Here is a 22,349-nt window from a genome sequence, read left to right as displayed (position 1 = left end):
TTTGAATATTTTTCCATGAGTTGAGTTTTGAAAACTAAGTCCTATTAGTACTGAGTGTCCCGTACTTTCTAATGAACAAATGAATAACATTTTCCCCACATAGTGTTTCTAGTTTAGTTTTTAATCACTTAAAATACAAAGAACACCTATTATTTCTTTTTGGTCACATTTCACTTTGGAAAGTATTTTATTGGGTTACAATTGACAAAGTCATCATAATTACTATATATTTACACGTATATTTATATCTATACCTACCTATACTTAAATATCTGAACACATGTACATTTATCATCACAGAAGATTTCTCCTCCATGGCTCTTCATAATCTTTGCTGTTGGCCATATTACTTCTCAATAGCTACTGGTGGTCAACAACTAATATTACTATGTTAGTTTTTGTCTTCCTTGTTTTATATAAATTGGATTATAAGTTATATATACTTTTATTGTAGTGTTTTAAACAAAGTTGTTATATAAAGGTTCATTCATAGTGTCTGCAAATAATTCTTTGTGGTTTTTAGTCATATTCTATTGTGTGCATTGCCATAGTTAACTTATTTAGTTACTATTGATAGAGAACAGGCTACTTATAGCTTTGTGTGGTTAAAATTAACCTGTTGTGAATATTTTTATATACACATGCACACACACAGACACACACAAACACATTTCTATATACAAATTATTTTTTCTACATTGGTAGCTGGGAGTTCAGTGCCTGAAAGTTTTTTTTTTATATAATTTCATGCACATATGTAATGTATATTCTGATAAATACTTACTCCTCCATGTTTTCTATCTTTTTATCTAGTTCCCTATTTACTTCCCTTCCACTTGCAAATTTTCCTCCCATATTCTTGTCTTGGTGTGTGTGTGTGTGTGTGTGTGTGTGTGTGTGTGTGTGTGTGTGTGTGTGTGTGGTGTATGAGAAAGAATGTAGTGTGTGTGAGAGAGAGAGAGTGAGTGAGAGAGAGAGAGAGGAAGAGAGAGAGAGTGAGAGAAAATGAGAGAATCCCACTGTATTTAATATTTAACCAGAACCACTGAATTTATTATTATCCAGAACCACTGTATTTAACCAGGGCAATCATTGAGTGAGCATGGGTGTGGAGCTATCTTCTGGAGTTGGGTGACTCACTCGTGGCCCAACCACTGATGGCAATGTCCTTCCCTCCCCCAGTATCCATGGACAGTCAGCAGTTTTCCCCCATGAAGGGCAGAGTTGCATGGGTCATTCCTCATCCTGATTGAAAGTAAGATCCAGTGTAGGCAGACCAAGCTCCTGTGAGATCATGAATGCAACAGGCATGGCATGTTCAGAAGGAGAGTGTTTTATGACCCTTCTCCCCACCATCCAGCTCTTATCTTCTTTTTTCCCTTATTCTGCTGTGTTCCTTGAGTCCCAGAGGGAGGGATATAGATGCCCTTTTGAGGACCAAGTACTCAATAGTCATTTACTCTCAGTACATCAAACAGACATGAGTCTTTGCATTTACTGTATTTATTGTAATTGCTGTAAAAACAAGCTCTTAGATGAATGCTGGGAGCAACGCTTATAATACATGGGTATAATCATACATATCTGGAAGGTCATTTGAAATCTTGAACATTTAGTGAAACAATAGAAATAGTTTCCTCTGTAGGCTATAAGACCTCCTTTGTAATGGGCTTTTGATGAGGTTTACAGTGACAGGTCTTTTTTTCTCCTCTGTACAACAGGCTTGAAATTCAGTCACAAGGAGGGTGATTACCTCTCTAACAGCTCCACCACTATTACACCACTGGGCGCATTTTCCCTGTGTATTAGTGTTGTAACATGGAAGTTCAATTGCTAGATAAAAGCCCTGATTTTTCCACCTAGGCCAGTGTAGCACTGTGTGCCAATATGAAAGCTAGCCAAAGTAGTGGAGATTTCAATCAATTCCTGCTTGATTTTCTTCTGCCTGATAACCACACTCTGTGGTGACTCTAGAAATACCGTCTTCTGTTCTAGTTGGGCCATTAAGATCAATTGCAATGGCATATGGTATCTTGAGGGCTTATGGGCTTCCTGACCAACAAATCATAGGAACCTGTCCCATATCTGACACTGGAATTTTTGTTTGATCACCGTGGCTTCTGAGATCAGCATTATCTAAATAAGCATAACATCTCTATTTAAAAAAGTAAAAAGTTGTTGTATGAGTGTTCTTGACATTAAATTTGTGTACTTATTGTGTGTATGCATGCTCATGTGTGGACACATGTGAAGATCATGGGAAAACCTACCGGAGTTGAAACTCTCTTTCCAGTGTCTGAGTCTTAGGAATCAAACTAAGCCCATCAGGCTTGGCAGTGAGTGCCTTAACCTGATAAACTGTCTACTGGCCCTTTGAGGTTTTATGTTTTTCTTTCAAAATTAGCTTTTAGACTAGCAGATTTCCATATGGTTTCTGTATAATCTTTAGTTTTGTGTAGTCCTTCTCCACATTTCCCCCAAATTTCTGCCCTCTTTACCATTGAAATTTTGCTATTCTCACAATTTTCTCTACTTCGCTTTTCAGATGTCCTACTGTCAGTACTATTTTTCAGGATTCCCCTCCCCAGCCATTTCCTCTTTACAGTCTCTACAAACATTTGAAGATTAGAAAGGACACATTGCTAGCATATCCCTAAAACAGGCAGTGAATCTTTTTCTCCCATTTCTAGTCATTTATTCATAGATATTTGAATCCTGACTATATGGGAAACATGATCATCTACAGATAAAGTTAAGAATACATATAGTAACATGAAGTACATTGTCCTAGACTCTCAATCTAGTTCTACCTTTCTGAATCTGTACACATGTGTTCAATTGCCATCTATTATTCTGTTGAATCAGTTTCTTCAAGATGGGGGCGAGCATGGTAAGAGAGTGCATTAACACAGAAAAGATTTCACTACAAATAAGCACCTTCTATGCTTTTACAAAGTCACTAAATATAAAGCTAGAGAAAAATAAAGATTGATCCCTCCTCAGTGAGACTAAGTATTCACAGTCTTAAGTATAAGGTAATTTCCCAAAACATCTCATGATGGGCTTGGTTGTGCAACTAATGAATACTAAAGTTCTTAGCACTTAGCTTAGTCAGTTTGACAAAAAAGTAGTGCTATGGATTCCCTATAACTCAGAATATTTAACAATGCTACCAAAAATGGAAGGAAACTGAGTCTTCAATGACTAGAATCTATCAGAAAATATCTTTTTAAACCAAAGATGTTTTGTCCACCCTATTATAGCTGAAAGTTTTCCTGTGTCTACCCGGCTCCCAAATCCTCACAGTCCTGTAGCTGCTCAGACCCAAATGAACACACAGAGGCTTAATATTATTTATAACTGCATGGCCATAGCTCAGTCTTTTCACTAGCTAGATCTTAAAATCTTAAATTAACCCATTTCTATAAATTTATACTTTGCCACATGGCTTGTTTATTACTGGTATCTTTACATCTTGTTTCTCATGGTGGCAGCTGGTAGACTCTCCTCTGTTTTGCCTTTCTCTTTCTTCCTCTCTAGTTAGAATGTCCCACCTAACCCTATTCTGCGTCACCATTGGACAAACATCTTTATTTATCAACCAATCAGAGCAACATGTTTTCACAGCATACAAAAGACAGTCCCCTATCACTTCCCTTTTTCTTTCTAAACAAAAGGAAGGTTTTAACTTTAACCGAGTATAATTACATATATCAAGCAAGAATTACAGTTACAATAGCTAGTCTATTTGTATTTTGTAAAATTAAAGAAAATATTTTATCTATTCTATATTTATGAGTCTAAATATTATATCTAATTTATCTTTTATTATAACCAAGGAAAACCATAATTGTAACTATCTAGTCTTCAACTACATCAATGATTTCAGAAGGATATAATATTACCTAAGAAAACAGGAAGAGCACTGTAAGCAACTTCCAAAAAATCTAGAATGACAGAGACAGCTGGCTGCCTGGACAGTCATCCAAAGTTCCTATGTAACATTTGGGCATCCATCTTAGGAATATAGGCCTAGTCTCTCAGTCATTTTTTCATGAGTCTTGTAGAAGGTCTAGCAGTTTCTTCTGTGAAGCAGGAACCTGAAGGACCATCTTGCCTTGCAAAGATCAGCGGTCACCTTTCTATGGGTCCTGCATGTCCAGTCGATACAACATTTTGTCAAGCAGTCTAGGCAAGAACAGCTTCTTGCCCAAATGGCTATTTTTGCCAGGAAGATAAACTCCATATGGACTATATTCAATGCCCATTTTTCTCTTTGAAGTAAATAGGTGCTTCCAGGAGCAGAAGTAGTCTAAGTTTTTAAAACATTTTAAATGCCATATTCTATAGGTCTTTGAAGTTTTGAAGATTGCCTACCTAACTGAATTATATATATGTATACCTAGAAAAGTTAACATAACTATAAGTTTGACTATCATAGAAGACTAATTATTACTCTGTATTTCTTAATTATCCATTACAATTTAAATGAGTTATAGTATATATAAACATAATACTTTAAATGAGAGTAGAAATATACATACAGTATAACAAAATTAACTCTAAATTTGTATCAATAAACTAAAATCCATAGCAATGTAAAACATTTTTTTTTTTTTTTTTCGAGACAGGGTTTCTCTGTGTAGCTTTGCGCCTTTCCTGGAACTCACTTGGTAGACCAGGCTGGCCTCGAACTCACAGAGATCCGCCTGCCTCTGCCTCCCGAGTGCTGGGATTAAAGGCGTGCGCCACCACCGCCCGGCCGTAAAACATTTTTTAACAAGCTGCTCTTTAAAAGTAGATTCAATAATCTGTCCTTTCATGCTATCATATTTATATCATATCTCCCTTTTTTCCTTAGAAAGATATTGAGTATGAGCAATAACAATTTGTAACCAATAACTTAAACAAAGCCAAATATCCACAATCCATTTTTTTTGGGGGAATGTGGGCAAAGTTTTCTAGGCTACTTCATGCTGATAAAGGGCGCTATATTCTTATGGGGATCCTGAGAAAATTAAGAATTATGGTCAACTCCTGACTGGAGTGGTCTGTGACACTGTATTTCTGCGCCAGTAGCCTTGAAGCTGTTTTTGGATGTTGGATCATCTTGGCCATGGTGTCATTAGAGACCTTTCAGGGGGCCTTGGCTTGTCAAATCTGATGTATCTTAATCTAGAACAAATCCATAGCCTCTTGCTTCCTGTGGAAACAAAAGCAGACCCTCCTTTCCAAAGCAACATATCCTTAGATCCAAATTTGGAAGTCAAGTTACCTTTAAAATATGTATATTGGCTTAATTTAGCAGTCTTTACCATCAATGTCTTCCTGCAGTTTAAAATATCAAATACAACATAATCCGATTCTCTGTGTAATATCCATCTTTACATGGCTTATTTTTGTAGTACCTTTACCATCTCTTTAAAGACTTTATTTTTTAAAAAAAACTATTTCTTTATATAACTGTCTATATTCATTTTCTTCTCTCTTCCAAGCCGACATGTACATTTTTACACACACTATACACCATTTAAAGTCTTGTTCCATCTGAATCTGTCTTATTGTGAATCTATTGCTTTAAATTGCATCATTACTAGAACTGAAATGGAAGCTTTGGCTGCTGGCTCTGCCCACCTCAGTTTTCCAACAGGGTGGTGGTATGGTGGTACATCTACTGCCATCTCTAGGTCTGGAAGCCAAATGTACCATGACCTATCAGAAGCAGTGTGTAGTGAAGAAATCTTTCATGTGTTATTTTTTGTATGTACTAGCAAAGTCCAAATCTACAAAGCACCGCATTTTATGGCTTGGAGACACCTCTGTGTACTATGGCCGGAATCCGCAGCCATGCTACAGATCAAGTCCACATGCCATGAACCCATCATAGGGTAGCTGAAGCCTACAGGATGGCAGGCAGAGTCTCTGTGTGTTCAGATTAAGGGCATGTGCTACCACCACCTGAGTTCTGTTTATGGCTGGCTATGACCTCTGATCTCCAGGCAAATTTTATTATCATACAAATAAAATATCACCACACCCTATCTCCATTTAAAAATAAAGTTTGCAGTATTTTTAGATTTATAAAGAAACAATTCCTGAAACAATATTGTTGCAACTGCTGGCATCATAATAATAAGGGCACGGTATAGTCCATATCATAAGAACACTTTTGTAGAATAAATATTCATGTACTTTGCTTAAGCATGTCAATACGTACTCACTGCTGATGTGGTTACCACTCTAGAGGATGTAGGGTCTGGTATAATGAAGTCCATAATTAGGTAGACTAGTCTCATGCAATAGCCAGCTTTATTCAGAGCATCAGACAATTTAAACTCTAGGGGTTAAGAAGAGTCACCTGAGCAAAGTATCCAAGGGTCTTTGTAAACTTTGTTCTGATATGCCTTAATGCCATTAATAATGTTTCTACTGGTGCAATTCCTCTGATATTATTGCTAATTTAGAGATATGAAATGTAAGGAAATTCTTTTGTAATTTTCTCTAAAATTATTGTGTATGTTCATCTATAACCCTTGACGCACACCCAATTCCTTCTTTTGATTGTTCCTTGACTTCCCTCAGTGATGATGGGTGTCATTCTAAGCTTCTCATATTTATAGCTTCCTCCAGAGAGACCTAACCAGAATTGTCAAAGAGAATGACAATTTTGAGAGGTCTAAGGCTAAAATCAAGCTCGAAGTGAACCTATGATTGTGTTGTAATGATTCTGTGGGTGCTTTTCCATGCAACATCATTAATAGCATTTTTTTATCTGTAGATATGGAATCAGTAGGGATATAAAGGGCATTTTCCAGGATCCTTTGTCACTGTTATCTGTGTTGAGTGGGCATCAATATTCAGTTGGATCTATTAATTGGATATTATGTCATACAGAGTAGTGATCCTAACTATTTACTATGAGCACTACTCCCTTGCAGACACAAAGGTGAGAGTCCTTCCACAGAGGACACACATTCATAGTGAATGCTGCAATCTACAATCATGACTGAGTCTGAGATTCTAATATGAGATTGGGTTGAGACACGTGATTCATCAACAATGCAAAGGAAATCCCAATCCTATATTCTGTCTTCAAATACTAATAGAAACTACAGGGAGTCTCATGTGAGGATACTGTTGTTGGCTTACTTGCCTTGATTTGAAATTCTTACCAACATCAAGAATGGATGCATTGAGATTTTTCCTGTAAATGAGAAATATAGATTGAAATTGTCAGGAGTTAAACTTCAATACTGCAATCAGACTTTTAATTAATACATGAGTAATAAGGACAAGTGCCAGAGTGGCCAGTTAAGGAATGGTGGCCTTTTTCTTTCTTTCTTTCTTTCTTTCTTTCTTTCTTTCTTTCTTTCTTTCTTTCTTTCTTTCTTTCTTTCTTTCTTTCTTTCTTTCCTTCTTTCTTTTTCTTTTCTCCTCTCCCTCCCTCCCTCCCTCCCTCCCTTCCTTTCTTTTTTTTGAACAAGCATTTTGCCAAAAGCTAGAACCCTTGAATTTTCAAACAAACCTCAAACAAACATGGAAACAACACTCTGTTCTGGCACCTGTTTATTCTCCAAGCGCTTGGCTGCCTCAAGAAACAGGTTTGTGAGTTGAAAGCCAATGGGGCCCCAAAACATGACCCAGCCGCAAATCAAAGAAACAAATAACCAAACTCCAAACATGAAATGAACAGCAACAAAAAGGCAAGCAAGCAAATCAACACTTTGCATATTTCATTTTAATTTTTGTATGAAATTCAGGGACTCTGCAGTCAAACTGACTTATAGTTAACTATAAACTCTAACCCACTATAGTGACAAAGTAATGAATAATTTAGACTGTTTTCCTTTATACTTTCTCACATGTAAAATGAAAAATGATAGCTGTGTCTTTAAATGAAAGTTGTTGCTAGAATTTTACATTACTGTAGACTATATAAATGTTCTTGTATTATTGTAAAGTCTCAATAAATGTGGTGATAATTTTTTGTGCTCTAACAAATAAAGTTTGCTGGAGATCAGTGTGTGGAGCTAGCCACTAGTTAACCACAGAAGCCAGCCGGTGGTGGCACACACCATTAATCCCAGCACTTGGGATCTCATGCCTTTGATCCTAGTACTTGGGATTCACATGCCTTTAATCCCAGTACTAGGGAGGTGGAGACAGGAAGTGATATGGCTGGGTGGAGAGAGGAATATAAGGGAGGAGAAGACAGGAGCTTGGCCCTTTCAGGCTGAGGAGCTGGCAAGGTAAGAGGTGGCTGTGGCTTGCTCCTTGTCTCTCTGATCATTCAGCATTTACCCCAGTATCTGGCTCCAGGTTTTTAGTCTGATCAGTTAAGATTTATACTACAAATAAATATTGCTGGATTACAGAATTGAATGGATCAAAAGAACAAAATCACTGAAGAAGAAAAACCAAATTTCTGCACTGATATAAAATTAAATTAATTATATTTATCCCCATAATAATGTGTGGTATATTATGATAAATTTAAATTTTACTCAATTGATGTTTTCTTAGAATTTAAAGTGGAGAAAACATCATACCAGGTTATCAACTGGCATCTATCTGAAGATAAGCAAAAAGAAATTGATAATAGAAGACAACTCCTTGTAGAAGAATTAGTTCATTACAGGTAACTTGTTTCAATTCTTGGAACCAAATATTGCTAATCAAATATTATGCTCACATGATACTTTGAGTGAATTTAAGAGAAATGATGACTGGGTGAATTGGTAGATGTGAGGATGGTTTTTGTTTGGTGGTGCATGGGGGATGACTGACAACTTGATAAATCATAGGATAATCCATAGAAAGTGGAAGATGAGCCGTCTAGGCCTTGTTTTTTACCTGTCATCTGTGCATGTAGTCTCAATGAAGTCAACTTCTCTATTCAGGGAAGGAGGAGCCACCTTCTTCCATCTACCTTGTCACCTTCTTACATAAGTTCCTTAATGGAGGAAGTCACTTGACATGGCTGGACCATGCTTTGGTCCTTTTCCTGTTAAACTCATTTAAAAGCTTTCCTTCTTCCTTTTTATTGAAAGCAGTTCTTTTCCTCATAAGATATATCCTGATACCAGTTTCCCCTCCTTCTATCCTCCCAATTTCTCCCCACCATCCTCCCACCCAGATCCACTCAATTTCTGTCCCTGTGTCACTATCAGAAACCTAACAATATTCTGAGGGATAATAATAAAATATAATAACATAAAAGCAAAAATATCTAGCCAGGCAGTGGTGGCACACGCCTTTAATCCCAGCACTTGGGAGGCAGAGCCAGGCAGATCTCTGTGAGTTCGAGGCCAGCATGGGCTACCAAATGAGTTCCAGGAAAGGCACAAAAGTACACAGAGAAACCCTGTCTCAAAAAACAAAAAACAAACAGACAAAGCAAAAATATCAAACCCTATTTGGACAAGAAAAAACAAAGAAAAGGAAAAGAGTGCAAGAGAAGGCACAAGAATCAGAGACCTACTCTTGTACATACTCATAAATCCTATAAAAATCACTAAATTTTCCTCATATTGATTTAGAGGTCCTTATTTTCTTGAGGTGGCCCATACCCTCTGGTTCTTTCACTGCCTCCTATTTCTCTGGGTTCCCTAACCACCAAAGGGAGAGAATTGATGGAGACATCCCAGTTAGAGTTGAGTGTTCCAAGATCTCTCATACTCTGTATAATATCTGGCTATGGGTCTCTATATTTGTTCCCATCTGTTATAGCAGGAAGCTTCTCTGATTATGTCTGAACAAGGCCCTTATCTACCAGTATTGCAAAATGCCTTTAGAAGTCATTTCATTGCTACATTTCTTGTCTTGTTTTTATAGACCAATATTATTTGGTTTTACCCTAGGTCCCTGGGCTATTTAGTCTCAGGTTCTTGATCACCCATGCAGTGTTTGGTATGTTTCATCTCATGGAGTGGATTTAAAGTCAGATCAGTTAGTGGTTGGTTACTCCTACAAGCTTTGTGCCTCCATTGGCCTAGAACATCTTGCAGGCAGGACACCATTGTAGATCACTGGTTTTGTGACTGGCTTGGTGTTTATGTTTCTATTTTGGTACTGTGCAGATTATGTTTCTATACCAAAGATGCTAGAACCTCAGCTCTATCTAGGCAACAGCTCACTTTCTCCATGTTCAATGGTCTGTGTATGTGTTGTCTTCAGCAATAGAGTCTTGCTGTCAGTTTGTGGAGAGTAACCTATAGTTTTGGCAACTGCCTGTTGTTTTGCGGGGACTTCTGTGGGACCCCTTTGTCCAAATCTCAATTAGGCTGACTCAATTATGGTACTGGAAGTTCGTTTGGTGGCAGGAGATGGCGAGTTGGGACTCTGTCTTGTTCATCATTTGGCAATTGTATTGAGATCACCTTCATATATGTATACATTTAGCAAGTGTCTATTATGATAGGTTTCCATTCTACCCCTAAAATGTCCATTTATTTTATCTGTGTCTCCCTGTATTCCCTCCCTCATCACTCTCCTCCCATCCCACTTGATACACCCATCCCAGACCCTCTCTTCTATCCAATAACTATCTAGTCTATTTTCCTTTCTTAATGAGTTTCCCCATTCATGTGGCCCCTTACTCTACACCGAACCTCTGTGGTTCTATGAATTGTATCTTGGTTATCATTGACTTAACAGCTAATGGTCAGATGTTTGTTTAAAATATTTCAATGGCTAGGTCATACAGATGAGTCTGAGGCTTTTAGTCTTTGACTACAGAACCTCCTTTGTCTTCTATATGGATGACAAGTATAGATTTGTCTCTTAGTTAATGTCCTTTTGTCGCTAGAGTTTTCCTGCCTTGCCCACAGTCAGGACAAATCTCTGTCACCCGCCAGTCCCACAGCCGCTCAGACCCAACCAAGTAAACACAGAGACTTATATTGCTTACAAACTGTATGGCCGTGGCAGGCTTCTTGTTAACTATTCTTATATCTTAAAGTAACGCATTTCTACAAATCTATACCTTGCCACGTGGCTCGTGGCTTATTAGCATCTTCACATGCTGCTTATCCTGGTGGTGGCTGGCAGCGTCTCCTTCTGCCTTCCTGTTCTTTTATTTCTCCTCTCTGTTAGTCCCGCCTATACTTCCTGCCTAGCCACGACCAATCAGGTTTTATTTATTGACCAATCAGGTCAACTTGACATACAGACCATCCCCCAGTACAGCCAAGTGCAGACCATTTCAGACACCTGCACTCAGGCCCATGGTCCTAATCATCCTCTATGCAAACCTGCTGGGTAACGCCACAAGGAACCCAAGAAGGGCTCCCACAGGACATACATTAACATCCCACAGCATCCTTTTTTAATATTTAAAATTTTTTCTTTTCTTTTTATTAAGAGATTTTTCTATCCATTTTACATATCACCACAGATTCTCCTGTTCTTCCTCCTCCCAACTCCCAGCCTTCATCGCTCAACCTACCCCTCCTCCCCACCTCTTCCAAGGCAAGTTCTCCCCTGGGGAGTCAGCAGAGCCTGGTATCTTCAGTTCAGGCAGGTCCAGTCCCCTCCTCCCTGCACCAAGATTGAGCAAAGTGTCTCACTAGGTATCCAAAACCCAGCTCATGCAGTAAGGACAGGTCACTGTCTCACTGCCTGGGGGCCTCCTAAACAGTTCAATCTAAACAACTGTCTCACTTATCCAGAGGGCCTAGTCCGGTTCCATGCAGGTTCCTCAGCTATTGATTCTCGGTTCATGTGTTTCCACTAGATTGGCTAATTGTCTCTGTCCTTTTTCCAATCATGGTCTCGATATATCTTGCTCATATAATCCCTCTTCTCTCTCATCGATTGGAGTCCTGGTGCTTTGCCTGTGGCTTGCCCATGGATCTCTGCATCTGCTTCCATCAGTAACTGGATGACGGTTCTATCATGACAGTTAGGGTGTTTGGCCATCCAATCATCAGAGTAGGTCAGCTCAGACACCATCTCGATGACCATTGGTGGTAGTCTATAGTGGAGTCATCTTTTTTGGATTCCTGGCGACCTCTCTAGCACTCTGATTCTTCCTATTCCCATTTTGTTTTCATTTATCATGGTATTTCTTTCCTTGTTCTCCTACTTTGTTCCAGATCCAGCTAGGACATCATGCTTCCCAGAGATCTCTTTCCCCCAATCCTTGCCCTCCATTAACCCACCCCCTCACCCCAAGTTTGCTCATGTTGATCTCATCCCTTATTCTGTTGCTGGGTGATCCCTGTGTCTTTCCTAGGCTCTTCTTTATTAGGTAGCCTTCATGGTGCTGTGAGTTGTAGTCTGATTATCGTTTGCTTTACATCTAGTGTCCACTTATGAGTGAGTACATACCATGTTTGTCTTTCTGAGTATGGGTTTCCTCACTCAGGATGATATATTTTAGTTCCAACCATTTGCCCGCAATCCACATGATGTCATTGCTTTTCTCTGCTGAGTAGTACTCTATTTTTTTTTTTTGGTTTTTTCGAGACAGAGTTTCTCTGTGTAGCTTTGCGCCTTTCCTGGAACTCGCTTTGGAGACCAGGCTGGCCTCGAACTCACAGAGATCCACCTGCCTCTGCCTCCCGAGTGCTGGGATTAAAGGCGTGCACCACCACTGCCCGGCTGAGTAGTACTCTATTGAGTATATGTGCCACATTTTCTTTATCCATTCTTCAGTTGAAAGGCATCTAGTTTGTTTCCAGGTTCTGGCTATTACAAATAATGCTGCTATGAACATAGCTGAGCATGTGTCCTTGTGGTATGATTGAGTATTCCTCGGTTATGTGCCCAAGAGTGGTATAGCTGGATCTTGAGAGTGATTGATTCCCAATTTTCTTTTTTTTAATAATTATTTTAGTTTTACATATCAGCCATGGATTGCCCTGTCCTCCCTCCTCCCACCCCCTACTTTTCTCCCCTGATCCTCCCCCATTCCCACCGCCTCCAAGGCAAGGTCTCCCCTGGGGATTCAGCTCAGCCTGGTAGATTCAGCTGAGGCAGGTCCAGTCCCCTCCATACTATACCAAGGCTGAGAAAAATGTCTCAGCATAGGCCCTAGGTTCCAGAAAGCCAGCTCATGCACTAAGGACAGATCCTGTCCCACTGCCTGAGGTCCTCCTAAATAGTTCAAGCTAATCAACTGTCTCACTTATTCAGAGGACCTGATCCAGTTTCATGGGGGCTCCTCAGCTATTGATTCATAGTTCATGTGTTTCCTCTAGTCTGGCCATTTGTCCCAGTGCTTTTTCCAATCATGGTCTCAATATCTCGTGCTCATATAATCCCTCCTCTCTCTCGCCAATTGGAATCCTCAAGCTCCATCTGGGGCTTGGCCATGGATCTCTGCATCTACTTCCATCAGTCACTGAATGAGGGTTCTATCATGACAATTGGGGTGTTCGGCCATCAGATCAACAGAGTAGGTCAGCTCAGGCTTTCTCTTGACCATTGCCAGTAGTCTATTGTGGAGGTATTTTTGTGGATTTCTGGGGACATCTCTAGCACTCTGATTCTTCCTATTCCCATGGGGTCTTCATTATCCCAGCACTTGGGAGGCAGAGGCATGTAGATTTCTGTGAGTTTTAGGCCAGCCTGGCCTACAGAATGAGATCCTTGACAGGCACCAAACCTACACAGAGAAACCCTGTCTCAAAAAACAAACAAACAAACAAACAAACAAACAAGCAAAAGGCTCTCTACATGAGCAACCTGGACATGGGGTCGGGGGTAATGGAGGGCAAGGGTCTGGGGAAAGAAAGCTTAGGGGAGCGGGATGTCCTAGCTGGATCAGGAACAGAGTGGGTGAACAAGGAAAGAGATTCCCAATTTTTGAGAAAGCGCCATACTGATTTCCAAAGGGGCTGTACCAGTTTGTATTCTCACCAACAGTGTAGGAGTGTTCCCCTTGCTCCACATCCTCTTCAACATAAGTTGTCTTCAGTGATTTTGATCTTAGTCATTCTGATGCGTGTAAGGTGGTATCTCAGAGTTGTTTTGATTTGCATTTCCCTGATGACTAAGGATGTTGAGCAATTCCTTAAATGTCTTTCAGCCATTTGATCTTCTTCTGTTGAGATTACTATGTTTAGCTCTAGAGCCCATTTTTTAATTGGGCTGTTAGGTATTTTGATGTCTCAATTTTTGGGTTCTTTATATATTCTGGATATCAGCCCTCTGTCAGATGTGGGGTTGGTGAAGATATTTTCCCATTCTGTAGGCTGTTGTTTTGTATTATTGACTGAGTCTTTTGCTCTGCAAAAGCTTCTCAGTTTCAAGAGGTCCCATTTATTAATTGTTGCTCTCAGGGTCTATGCTACAGGTGCTATATTTAGGAAGTAATCCCTGGTGCCAATGCATTCAAGACTACTTCCTACTTTCTCTTCTTTTTTATTTTATAATTTAATTTAATTTTATGTATCAGCCAGAGATTGCCTTGTTCTCCTCCCTCCAGCCCCCTCCCCTTGCACCTTACCCCCAGCCCACCCCCCATTCCCATCTCTTCCAGGGCAAAGACTCCCCTAAGGATTGAGTTCAACCTGGTAGATTCAGTTCAGGCAGGTCCAGTCCCCTCCTCCCAGGCTGTGCCAAGTGTCCCTGTATAAGCCCCAGGTTTCAAACAGTCAACTCATGCACTGAGTACAGGACCCAGTCCCATTGCCTGGATGCCTTTCTCTTCTTTCAGGTTCCGAGTAACTGGATTTATGTTGAGATCTTTGACCTATTTGGACTTAAGTTTTGTGCACAATGACAGATATGAGTCTATTTGCAGTCTTCTACATATTGACATTTAGTTATGCCAGCACCATTTGTTGAAGATGCTTTCTTTTTTCCATTGTACAGTTTTGGCTTCTTTGTCAAAAATTAGGTGTTTATACATGCGGATTAATGTCAGGGTCCTCAATTCAGTTCCAGTGGTCTACATGTCAGTTTTATGCCAGTACCAAGCTGTTTTTATTACTGTAGCTCTATAGTAGAGCTTGAAGTCAGGGATCATGATGCCTCCAGAGTTTGCTTTATTGTACAGGATTCTTTTGGCTATCCTGGATTTTTTGTTTTTCCATATAAAGTTGAGTATTGTTCTTTCCAGGTCTGTGAAGAATTGTGTTGGGATTTTGATGGGGATTGCATTGAATCTGTAGATTGTTTTTGGTAAAGTTGCCATGTTTACTATGTTAATTCTACTTATCCATGAGCATGGGAGATCTTTGCATATTCTGACATCTTCTTCATTTTTTTTCAGGGACTTAAAGTTCTTGTGATACAGGTCCTTTGCTTGCTTAGTTAGAGTTACCCCCAAGTTTTTTTTTATATCATTAGTGGCTATTGTAAAGAGTGATGTTACTCTGATTTCTTTCTCAGCTCTTTTGTCATTTGAATGTAGGAGGGCTAAGGATTTTTTTTAGTTAATCTTGTAAATCACCACATTACTGAAGGTGTTTATCAGCTGTAAGAGTTCCTTGGTTGAATTTTTGGGGTCACTCATATATAATAACATGTCATCTGCAAATAGGGAAAGTTTGACTTCTTCATTTCCAAGTCGTATCCCCTTGATCTCCTTATGTTGTCTTATTGCTATAGCTAGAACTTCAAGTACTATATTGAACAAATATGGGGAGAGTGGACAGCTTTGTCTTGTTCCTGATTTTATTGGAACCGCTTTGAGTTTCTCTCCATTTACTTTGATGTTGGCTGTTGGCTTGCTGTAAATTGCCTTTATTTTGTTTAGGTATGTTCCCTCTACTCCTGATCTCTCCAAGATCTTTATCATGAAGGGGTGTTGGATTTTGTCAAATGCCTTTTCTGCATCTAGTGAGATGATCATGTGGTGTTTTTTATTGATTATATGGTGTATTACATTGACAGATTTTCTTATGTTGAACCATCCTTGCATGCCTGGGATGAAACCTGCTTGATCATGGTGGATAATTGTTTTGATGTGTTGTTGGAGTCTGTTTGCCAGTATTTCATTGAGTATTTTTGCATCTATGTTCATGAGGGAAATTGGTCTGTAGTTCTCTTTCATTGTTGCATCTTTGTTTGGCTTGGGAATCAGAGTAACTGTAGCCTCATAGAAGGAGTTTGGTAATGTTCCTTCTGTTTCTATTATGTGGAACAATTTAGAGAGTATTGGTATTAACTCTTCTTTGAAGACCTGCTAGTATTCTGCACTGAAATCATCTGCTCCTGTGCTTTTTTTGGTTGGGAGACTTTTAATGACTGATTCTATTTCCTTAGGGGGTTATTGGACAATTTAAATAGTTCATCTTGTCTTGACTAAATTTAGGTGTGTGGTACTTATTCAGAAAACTGTCCATTTCTTTTAGATTTTCCAGTTTTTTGGAGTAGAGGTTTTTTAAGTATGACCTGATGATTCTCTGGATTTCCTCAGTGTTCATTGTTATGTCTTTCTTTTTATTTCTGATTTTGCTAATTTGGATGCTCTCTCTCTCTCTGCCTTTTTTTAGTCTGGATAAGGGCTTGTTTATCTTGTTGATTTTCTCAAAGAAGCAACTCTTTGTTTCATTAATTATTTGTATAGTTCTTTGTTTCTATTTTATTGATTTCAACTCTCAATTTGATTATATCATGGAGTCTGTTACTCCTGAGTGACTTTGCTTCTTCTTGTTCTAGAGCTTTCAGGTGTACTGTTAAGTCACTAGTGTGAAATTTCTCCCACTTCTATGCAAGCCCTTAATGCTATGAATTTTCCTCTTAGTACAGCTTTCATAGTGTCCCATAAGTGTGGGTATGTGGTATATTTGTTTTCATTGGTTTCTAGGAAGTCTTTAATTTCTTTATTTCTTCCTTGACCCATTGGTGATTCAGTTGAGCATTATACAGTTTCCATGAGATTGTAGGATTGCTGTAGTTTTTGTTGTTGTTGAAATCTGATAGAATACAGGAGGTTATTCCAATTTTTTGTATCTGTTGAGATTTGCATTGTGGCCAAGTATGTGGTCCATTTTAGAGGAGTGCTGAGAAGAAGGTATATTCTTTTTTGTTAGGATGGAATGTTCTGTAGATATCAATTAAGTCCATTTGAGTCATAATATCAGTTATGCACCTTATTTCTCTGTTAAGTTTTGATTTGGCAGATCTGTTCAGTGGTGAGAGTGAGATGTTGAAATCTCCCACTATTAATGTGTGAGGTTATATGTGTGATTTAAGCTTTAGTAATGTTTCTTTTACATATGTGGGTGCCCTTGTGTTTGGCGCATAAATGTTCAGAATTGAAACTTCATCTTGGTGGATCTTTCCTGTATGTAATGCCCTTCTTGATCTCTTTTGATTGATTTTAGTTTGAAGTCTACTTTGCTGGATATTAGTATAGCTTACACTAGTTTTCTTCTTAAGACCATTTGATTGGTAAGACTTTTCCCAGTCTTTTATTCTTAGGTAGTGTCTATATTTGAATTTGAGGTGTGTTTCTTGTATGCAGCAGAAAGATGGGTCCTGCTTTCGTTTCCATTCTGTAAGCCTATGTCTTTTTATAGGTGAATTAAGTCCATTGATATTAAGGGATATTAATGACCAGTGACTGTTAGTTCCTCTTATCCTTTGATGGTAGTGTGTGTGTATTTCTCTTCTTTGGGGTTTACTGCTGTGGAGTTATCTATTGCCTGTGTTTCATTGGTGTATCTGACTTCCTTAGGTTAGTATTTTCCTTCTAGTGCTTTCTGTAGGGCTGGATATATGGATAGGCATTGTTTTAGTCTGTCTTTGTCTTGGAATGTCTTGTTTACTCCGTCTACGGTGATTGAAAGTTTTGCTGGGTATATAAGTTTAGGCTGGCATCCATGGTCTCTTAGTGTCTGCATTACATCTGTCCAAGTCCTTTTGGCTTTCAAAGTCTCCATTGAGAAGTCAGGTGTTATTCTGATGAGTCTGACTTTATAAGTCACTTGGCCTTTTTCCTTTGCTGCTCTTAATATTCTTTCTTTATTCTGTATGTTTAATGGTTTAATTATTGTGTAGCAAGGGGACTTTTTGGGGGATTCTAGTCTGTTTGGTGTTCTATAGGCTTCTTGTATCTTCACAGGTATTTCCTTCTTTAAATCGGGAAAGTTTTCTTCTATGATCTTCTTGAATATATTTTCTGTGCCTTTGAGTTGGTATTCTTCTCCTTCTGTCCTTATTATTCTTAGATTTGGCCTTTTCATGGTGTCCCAGATTTCCTGGATGTTTTGTGTTATGACTTTTGTGGCTTCAGTATTTTCTTTGATTGATGAATCTATTTCCCCTATTGTATCCTCTACACCAGAGATTCTCTCTTCTATCTTTTGTATTCTGTTGGTTATAGCTGCATCTGCATTTCCTGTTCGTTTACTCAGTTTTTCTATTTCCAGCGTTCCCTTTGTTTGTGTCTTCTTTATCGTTTCTATTTCATTTTTCAGGTCTTGAACTGTTTCCCTCACATGTTTAATTGCTTTTTCATGGTTTTCTTGGCTTTCTTTAAGGGATTTATTGATTTCTTCCAATTTGTAATTTTTCTTTTCCTCTATTTCTTCATTGATTTCTTCCAATTTTTTTGTTGTCTTTTCGTCAATTTAAGTTTTCATTTTTTCTTGAAAGGCTTCTAGCATCTTCATGATGCTATACTTAGGGTCACTTTCTTCTACTTCTTTTACATTGTGATATTCAGGTCTTGCTGTTGGAGGATGTGTGGCTTCTGGTGATGCCGTATTGCTGTTAATGTTGTTGTATGTAATTTTGCATTGATGTCTGCCCATCTCCTCCTCTAATAGGTGTAAGTGGTGCCTGTGTCTGAGCAAGTTGCTATTGGTCCACTCTCTGCTTGTTGTGTGTGTGTCTCAGGGGCCCGCTCTGGTTCCAATCTTAGTTCTTGGTCTCATTGGAGCAGGCAGATTTTGTGTCTCCAGGAGCTGCTCTTGGGTCAACCCTAACTTGTTGATTCTGTGACTCATGAGCCATTTTTGGTCTTATCAGGAACCTTGGTCCAGTCAGAGATGACAGACTCTGTGTTTCAGGAAGCCTTTCTTGGTCCAATGAGAGGTGGAAGATTCTACATCTCAGACAGCCACTCTTCCTCTAATGAGGGGTGGCAGATTCCCTGTCTCAGGAGGTTACTCTCATTTCAATGAGAGCTCTTTGTCCTATGAGAGATGGCAGTTTGGTTTCTGTGCCTCGGGAAGTGGCTGGGGTCTCAGGCAGGTGGGTATGGGAGCAGGGTGTGTAGCTTGCAGGGTCAGGTGTGGGATCTTGATGAGGGGAGCCTTCCTGCAGGAGCCCTGCCTGCTGGCCAGCAACTGGGACAGAGCTCCTCAGTGGTTCCTGGGGATGGGCTGTGTTCCAGGGATGGGTCCAAGGGGCAGGACTCTCTGGGTATGAGCAGAGTCACTCACCTCTTGGTCCAGTGAGAGCTTGTGGTTTGCTTTCTGTGCCTCAGGATGTGGCTGGGTTCTCAGGCAGATGGGTATGGGGCCAGGGCGTGGAGATTGCCGTGTCCAGTGGGGGGTCTTCGTGAGTCAGGGGGCCTTGCCTAGGTGCCTTGCCTTCTGGCCAGCTACTGGAACACAGCTGGGCAGGGGATCTGGGCGATGGGCTGTCTTAGTTAGTTTCATTGGTCTCACTCATCTCTCTCTTAGAAAATTCAACTTAATACTCAAGATGGTACTCACAGCATCATGATTATTTTTAGAAATATTTCTTACTCGAAGAATTAAAGATCACATATCTTTTGTCATATATTTGAAAGAAATCAAATTGCACTTTAGGCTAACATGGTTGTTATTTATTTACATTTTTGACATATGTATTGTATTTTCTTTTCAAGCTTGAACTCTTAAGGTGTGGTTCAAATTACAGGCAAAATACAGTCAAGTTGATGAGAATAGTTACTTCTTGAGAATTTTTACTCCCAGCACTCTGGAGGCAGAGCCAGGAGGATCTTTGTGAGTTTAAGGCCAGCCTGGTCTACAGAGTGAGTTCCAGGAAAGGTGCAAAGCTACACAGAGAATCCCTGTGTCAAAAAGAAAAAAAAACAAAAAAGGAGAGAATTTTTACAATTGATTTACTTTAAAGGGATTAACATTCTACTACAGGTATTTAGTGATTATTATATAAAATATGTAAAAATGGAATTTAGGTGATAAATATTAATTATGCCATATTTTGATCTACATTCCATTATTATAACAGAACAACTCAATTTGGGTGAGTTTATAATGAAAAGAAGCTTATTCAGGTTATTGTTGTGGAAGTTCAAACTCATGGTGTCAACCACAGTCAGGGTGATTGAAAGCATCATGACAATGGCAACATAATGGCTTAAGAATGTGTGACTTGAAAAGTCAAGAGAAGAGAAAGAACAGGTTTATGTCTCCCATAGAAGTTAACTCAAAGGACTATTTGAACCATCTATAGGGTAAGGATTTCTAATAACCTTCTACAAAGATGTCCTCCTAAAGATTCCACTATATCTACATAGCCACATTGGGCACCAACTCTCTGACAGATGAACATTTGAAGACAAATGATCAGAGAGGTAAAAGGGTATATATGAATATATGTCAATTTATTCATGGATGCTAAGGGAAAACAGATGCACATATATAGGATAAGGTAGATCCAGTTGCAGAATCCTTCTGTTTTGCCCATGGATGAATTGAACAGCCCTCTAGTCTCTGGCCACACAAAGAGAGAGAAAGTACACACTCCATCCTCAGTTTTAAACAGTCACATAACCAGAAAAAAATGCCTCTATTGAGCCAGATATCCCAAGGTCATTAGCAGTGTGAATTCCCACAACAGACAAACCACAGCTCTTTTGACTTGAAGTGGAGTTTAAAAGTGAGCAATAGCAAGCCAGCCTCTGGGCTCCATCTTGTGGATCTTTTCACATAGGATGATATGGTTAACCCACCATATTGCTTATCTGCAAAGCATTGATGTGGAAAATTCCCGGGAAAAGTGCTGTAGGCAAGAGTCATCAGTACAATGACTAAAGTTGAAGACAGTCTTCAGTGTCAGTTTGAGCAGTAGAAGTTGTAAATTCTAACAATAAGCTTCCAATCACATTTATCTTTCCCATTAGAAAGTTAAGTTTGTATATAAAGTAATAGGCTTTGCTATTGACTTTTTAGAAAACATAAATGCCAGTATCTTTTGTTCTTGGTTCCCTCCTTCCTCCATAGCACTATTTCATGATACATGTATCTCTTTTGATGACTTTGTTATGTACTCTCATTGCCTCCTTTCTAATTTCATCACCTAAAAAGGCACACACACACACACACACACACACACACACACACACACACACACTTATGTTTAGGTTTCATATATAAGAGAAAAAAATGTGTGGGCTTTATATTTTATTTTTCTAACTGCTTAGTTTCTAGGCAGCAACTTGAAACATGATCTTGTTATTCCAATATTATCATTGGAAAGTTCCTTTGTGGGATAAATCATTAATGCAAAGATACGTAGAATTAAAAGAAATTGTGGGAGGCCAGTTCCAATTTTTTAAAGGGTTCCAATGAGGAGAATAGAGGAATAAAAAACATTTTAGATAGAAAAATATCAAAGAGGAGAAAGACAGAAACACCGGATAGCTTTGGGAGGACCTGAATCAAAATCCAGCAGCCCCTTCTGCCTCTTCAAAAAGGCTTTTTATAACAATGCCAAGGGGCAGAGCAGAAGACCTCCCCCTTGCCATTAAAGCACACATCACAGTTAAGTGAGAAGCTTCCAAACACCTGGTAACCATGTCCATGGTCTGATCATTCCCTTATGCATCCCTACTGGCTAGAGCAAGCTCAGATCCCACTAGGAAACTTCTGTGGGTCTCCAAAACTCTCCCTTCTTAATATTTTAGAGGGTCCCTTGGACTCCTCAGATAGACTTGCCTTAGGTCATTCTTCTCTAGTCAGCCTTACCCTTCCTTGAGATACCCTTTCCATCAAGCATACTACTCTGTCTTAGGTTGGAAGCTAGCAAGAAGAATGTTACCTGTCCATGACTACCAGCCTCTGGCAGGGGGAAGTACAGAACTTAACACAGCTTTAAATCAGGTCTCTAAGAGCTTGCAAATAGTTGAAAAAACCACAGCAATTCCTAGGGCTGCCACGCCCCCACCCCCAGTAAAGGAGTAGAGGATGACTAAGAGGAATATCCTTTTTGAATGGGTCTAAGATGTTTATAACAGCCTTAACTTTGCCAAGCCCTTTTTATACATTAATAATCTCTTGATTCAAATGCATTAAACAAATCAATAAACTACTGATGAAACTGCATCAAACTTGGAGACTCACTTAGCTTCACCAAATCATGGTTCATTAATATCACCAGGTTAACAAGTGTGAATATTCTATACATTCTCGTCTGAATTTTACTAGTCTGAATATTGC

At 39.2% G+C, this 22,349-nt stretch overlaps 1 protein-coding gene across 1 annotated transcript in view; it reads left to right on the top strand.

Annotated features, from left to right (window-relative positions):
- LOC143268655 (UDP-glucuronosyltransferase 3A1-like) overlaps nucleotides 1–22,349 on the top strand; it is a 45,040-nt gene that overhangs the window by 10,727 nt on the left and 11,964 nt on the right. Inside the window, exon 3 of the mRNA XM_076551790.1 lies at nucleotides 8,524–8,638. Coding sequence (XP_076407905.1) covers nucleotides 8,524–8,638 — 115 coding nt within the window. The remainder of the gene's footprint in view (nucleotides 1–8,523; nucleotides 8,639–22,349) is intronic.

The sequence above is a fragment of the Peromyscus maniculatus genome, chromosome 15 (assembly GCF_049852395.1).
Source record: "Peromyscus maniculatus bairdii isolate BWxNUB_F1_BW_parent chromosome 15, HU_Pman_BW_mat_3.1, whole genome shotgun sequence".
Lineage (NCBI taxonomy): Eukaryota > Metazoa > Chordata > Mammalia > Rodentia > Cricetidae > Peromyscus > Peromyscus maniculatus.
The sequence above is the reverse complement of the archived record's forward strand: the minus strand, read 5'-3'. Positions and strand labels throughout refer to the sequence as shown.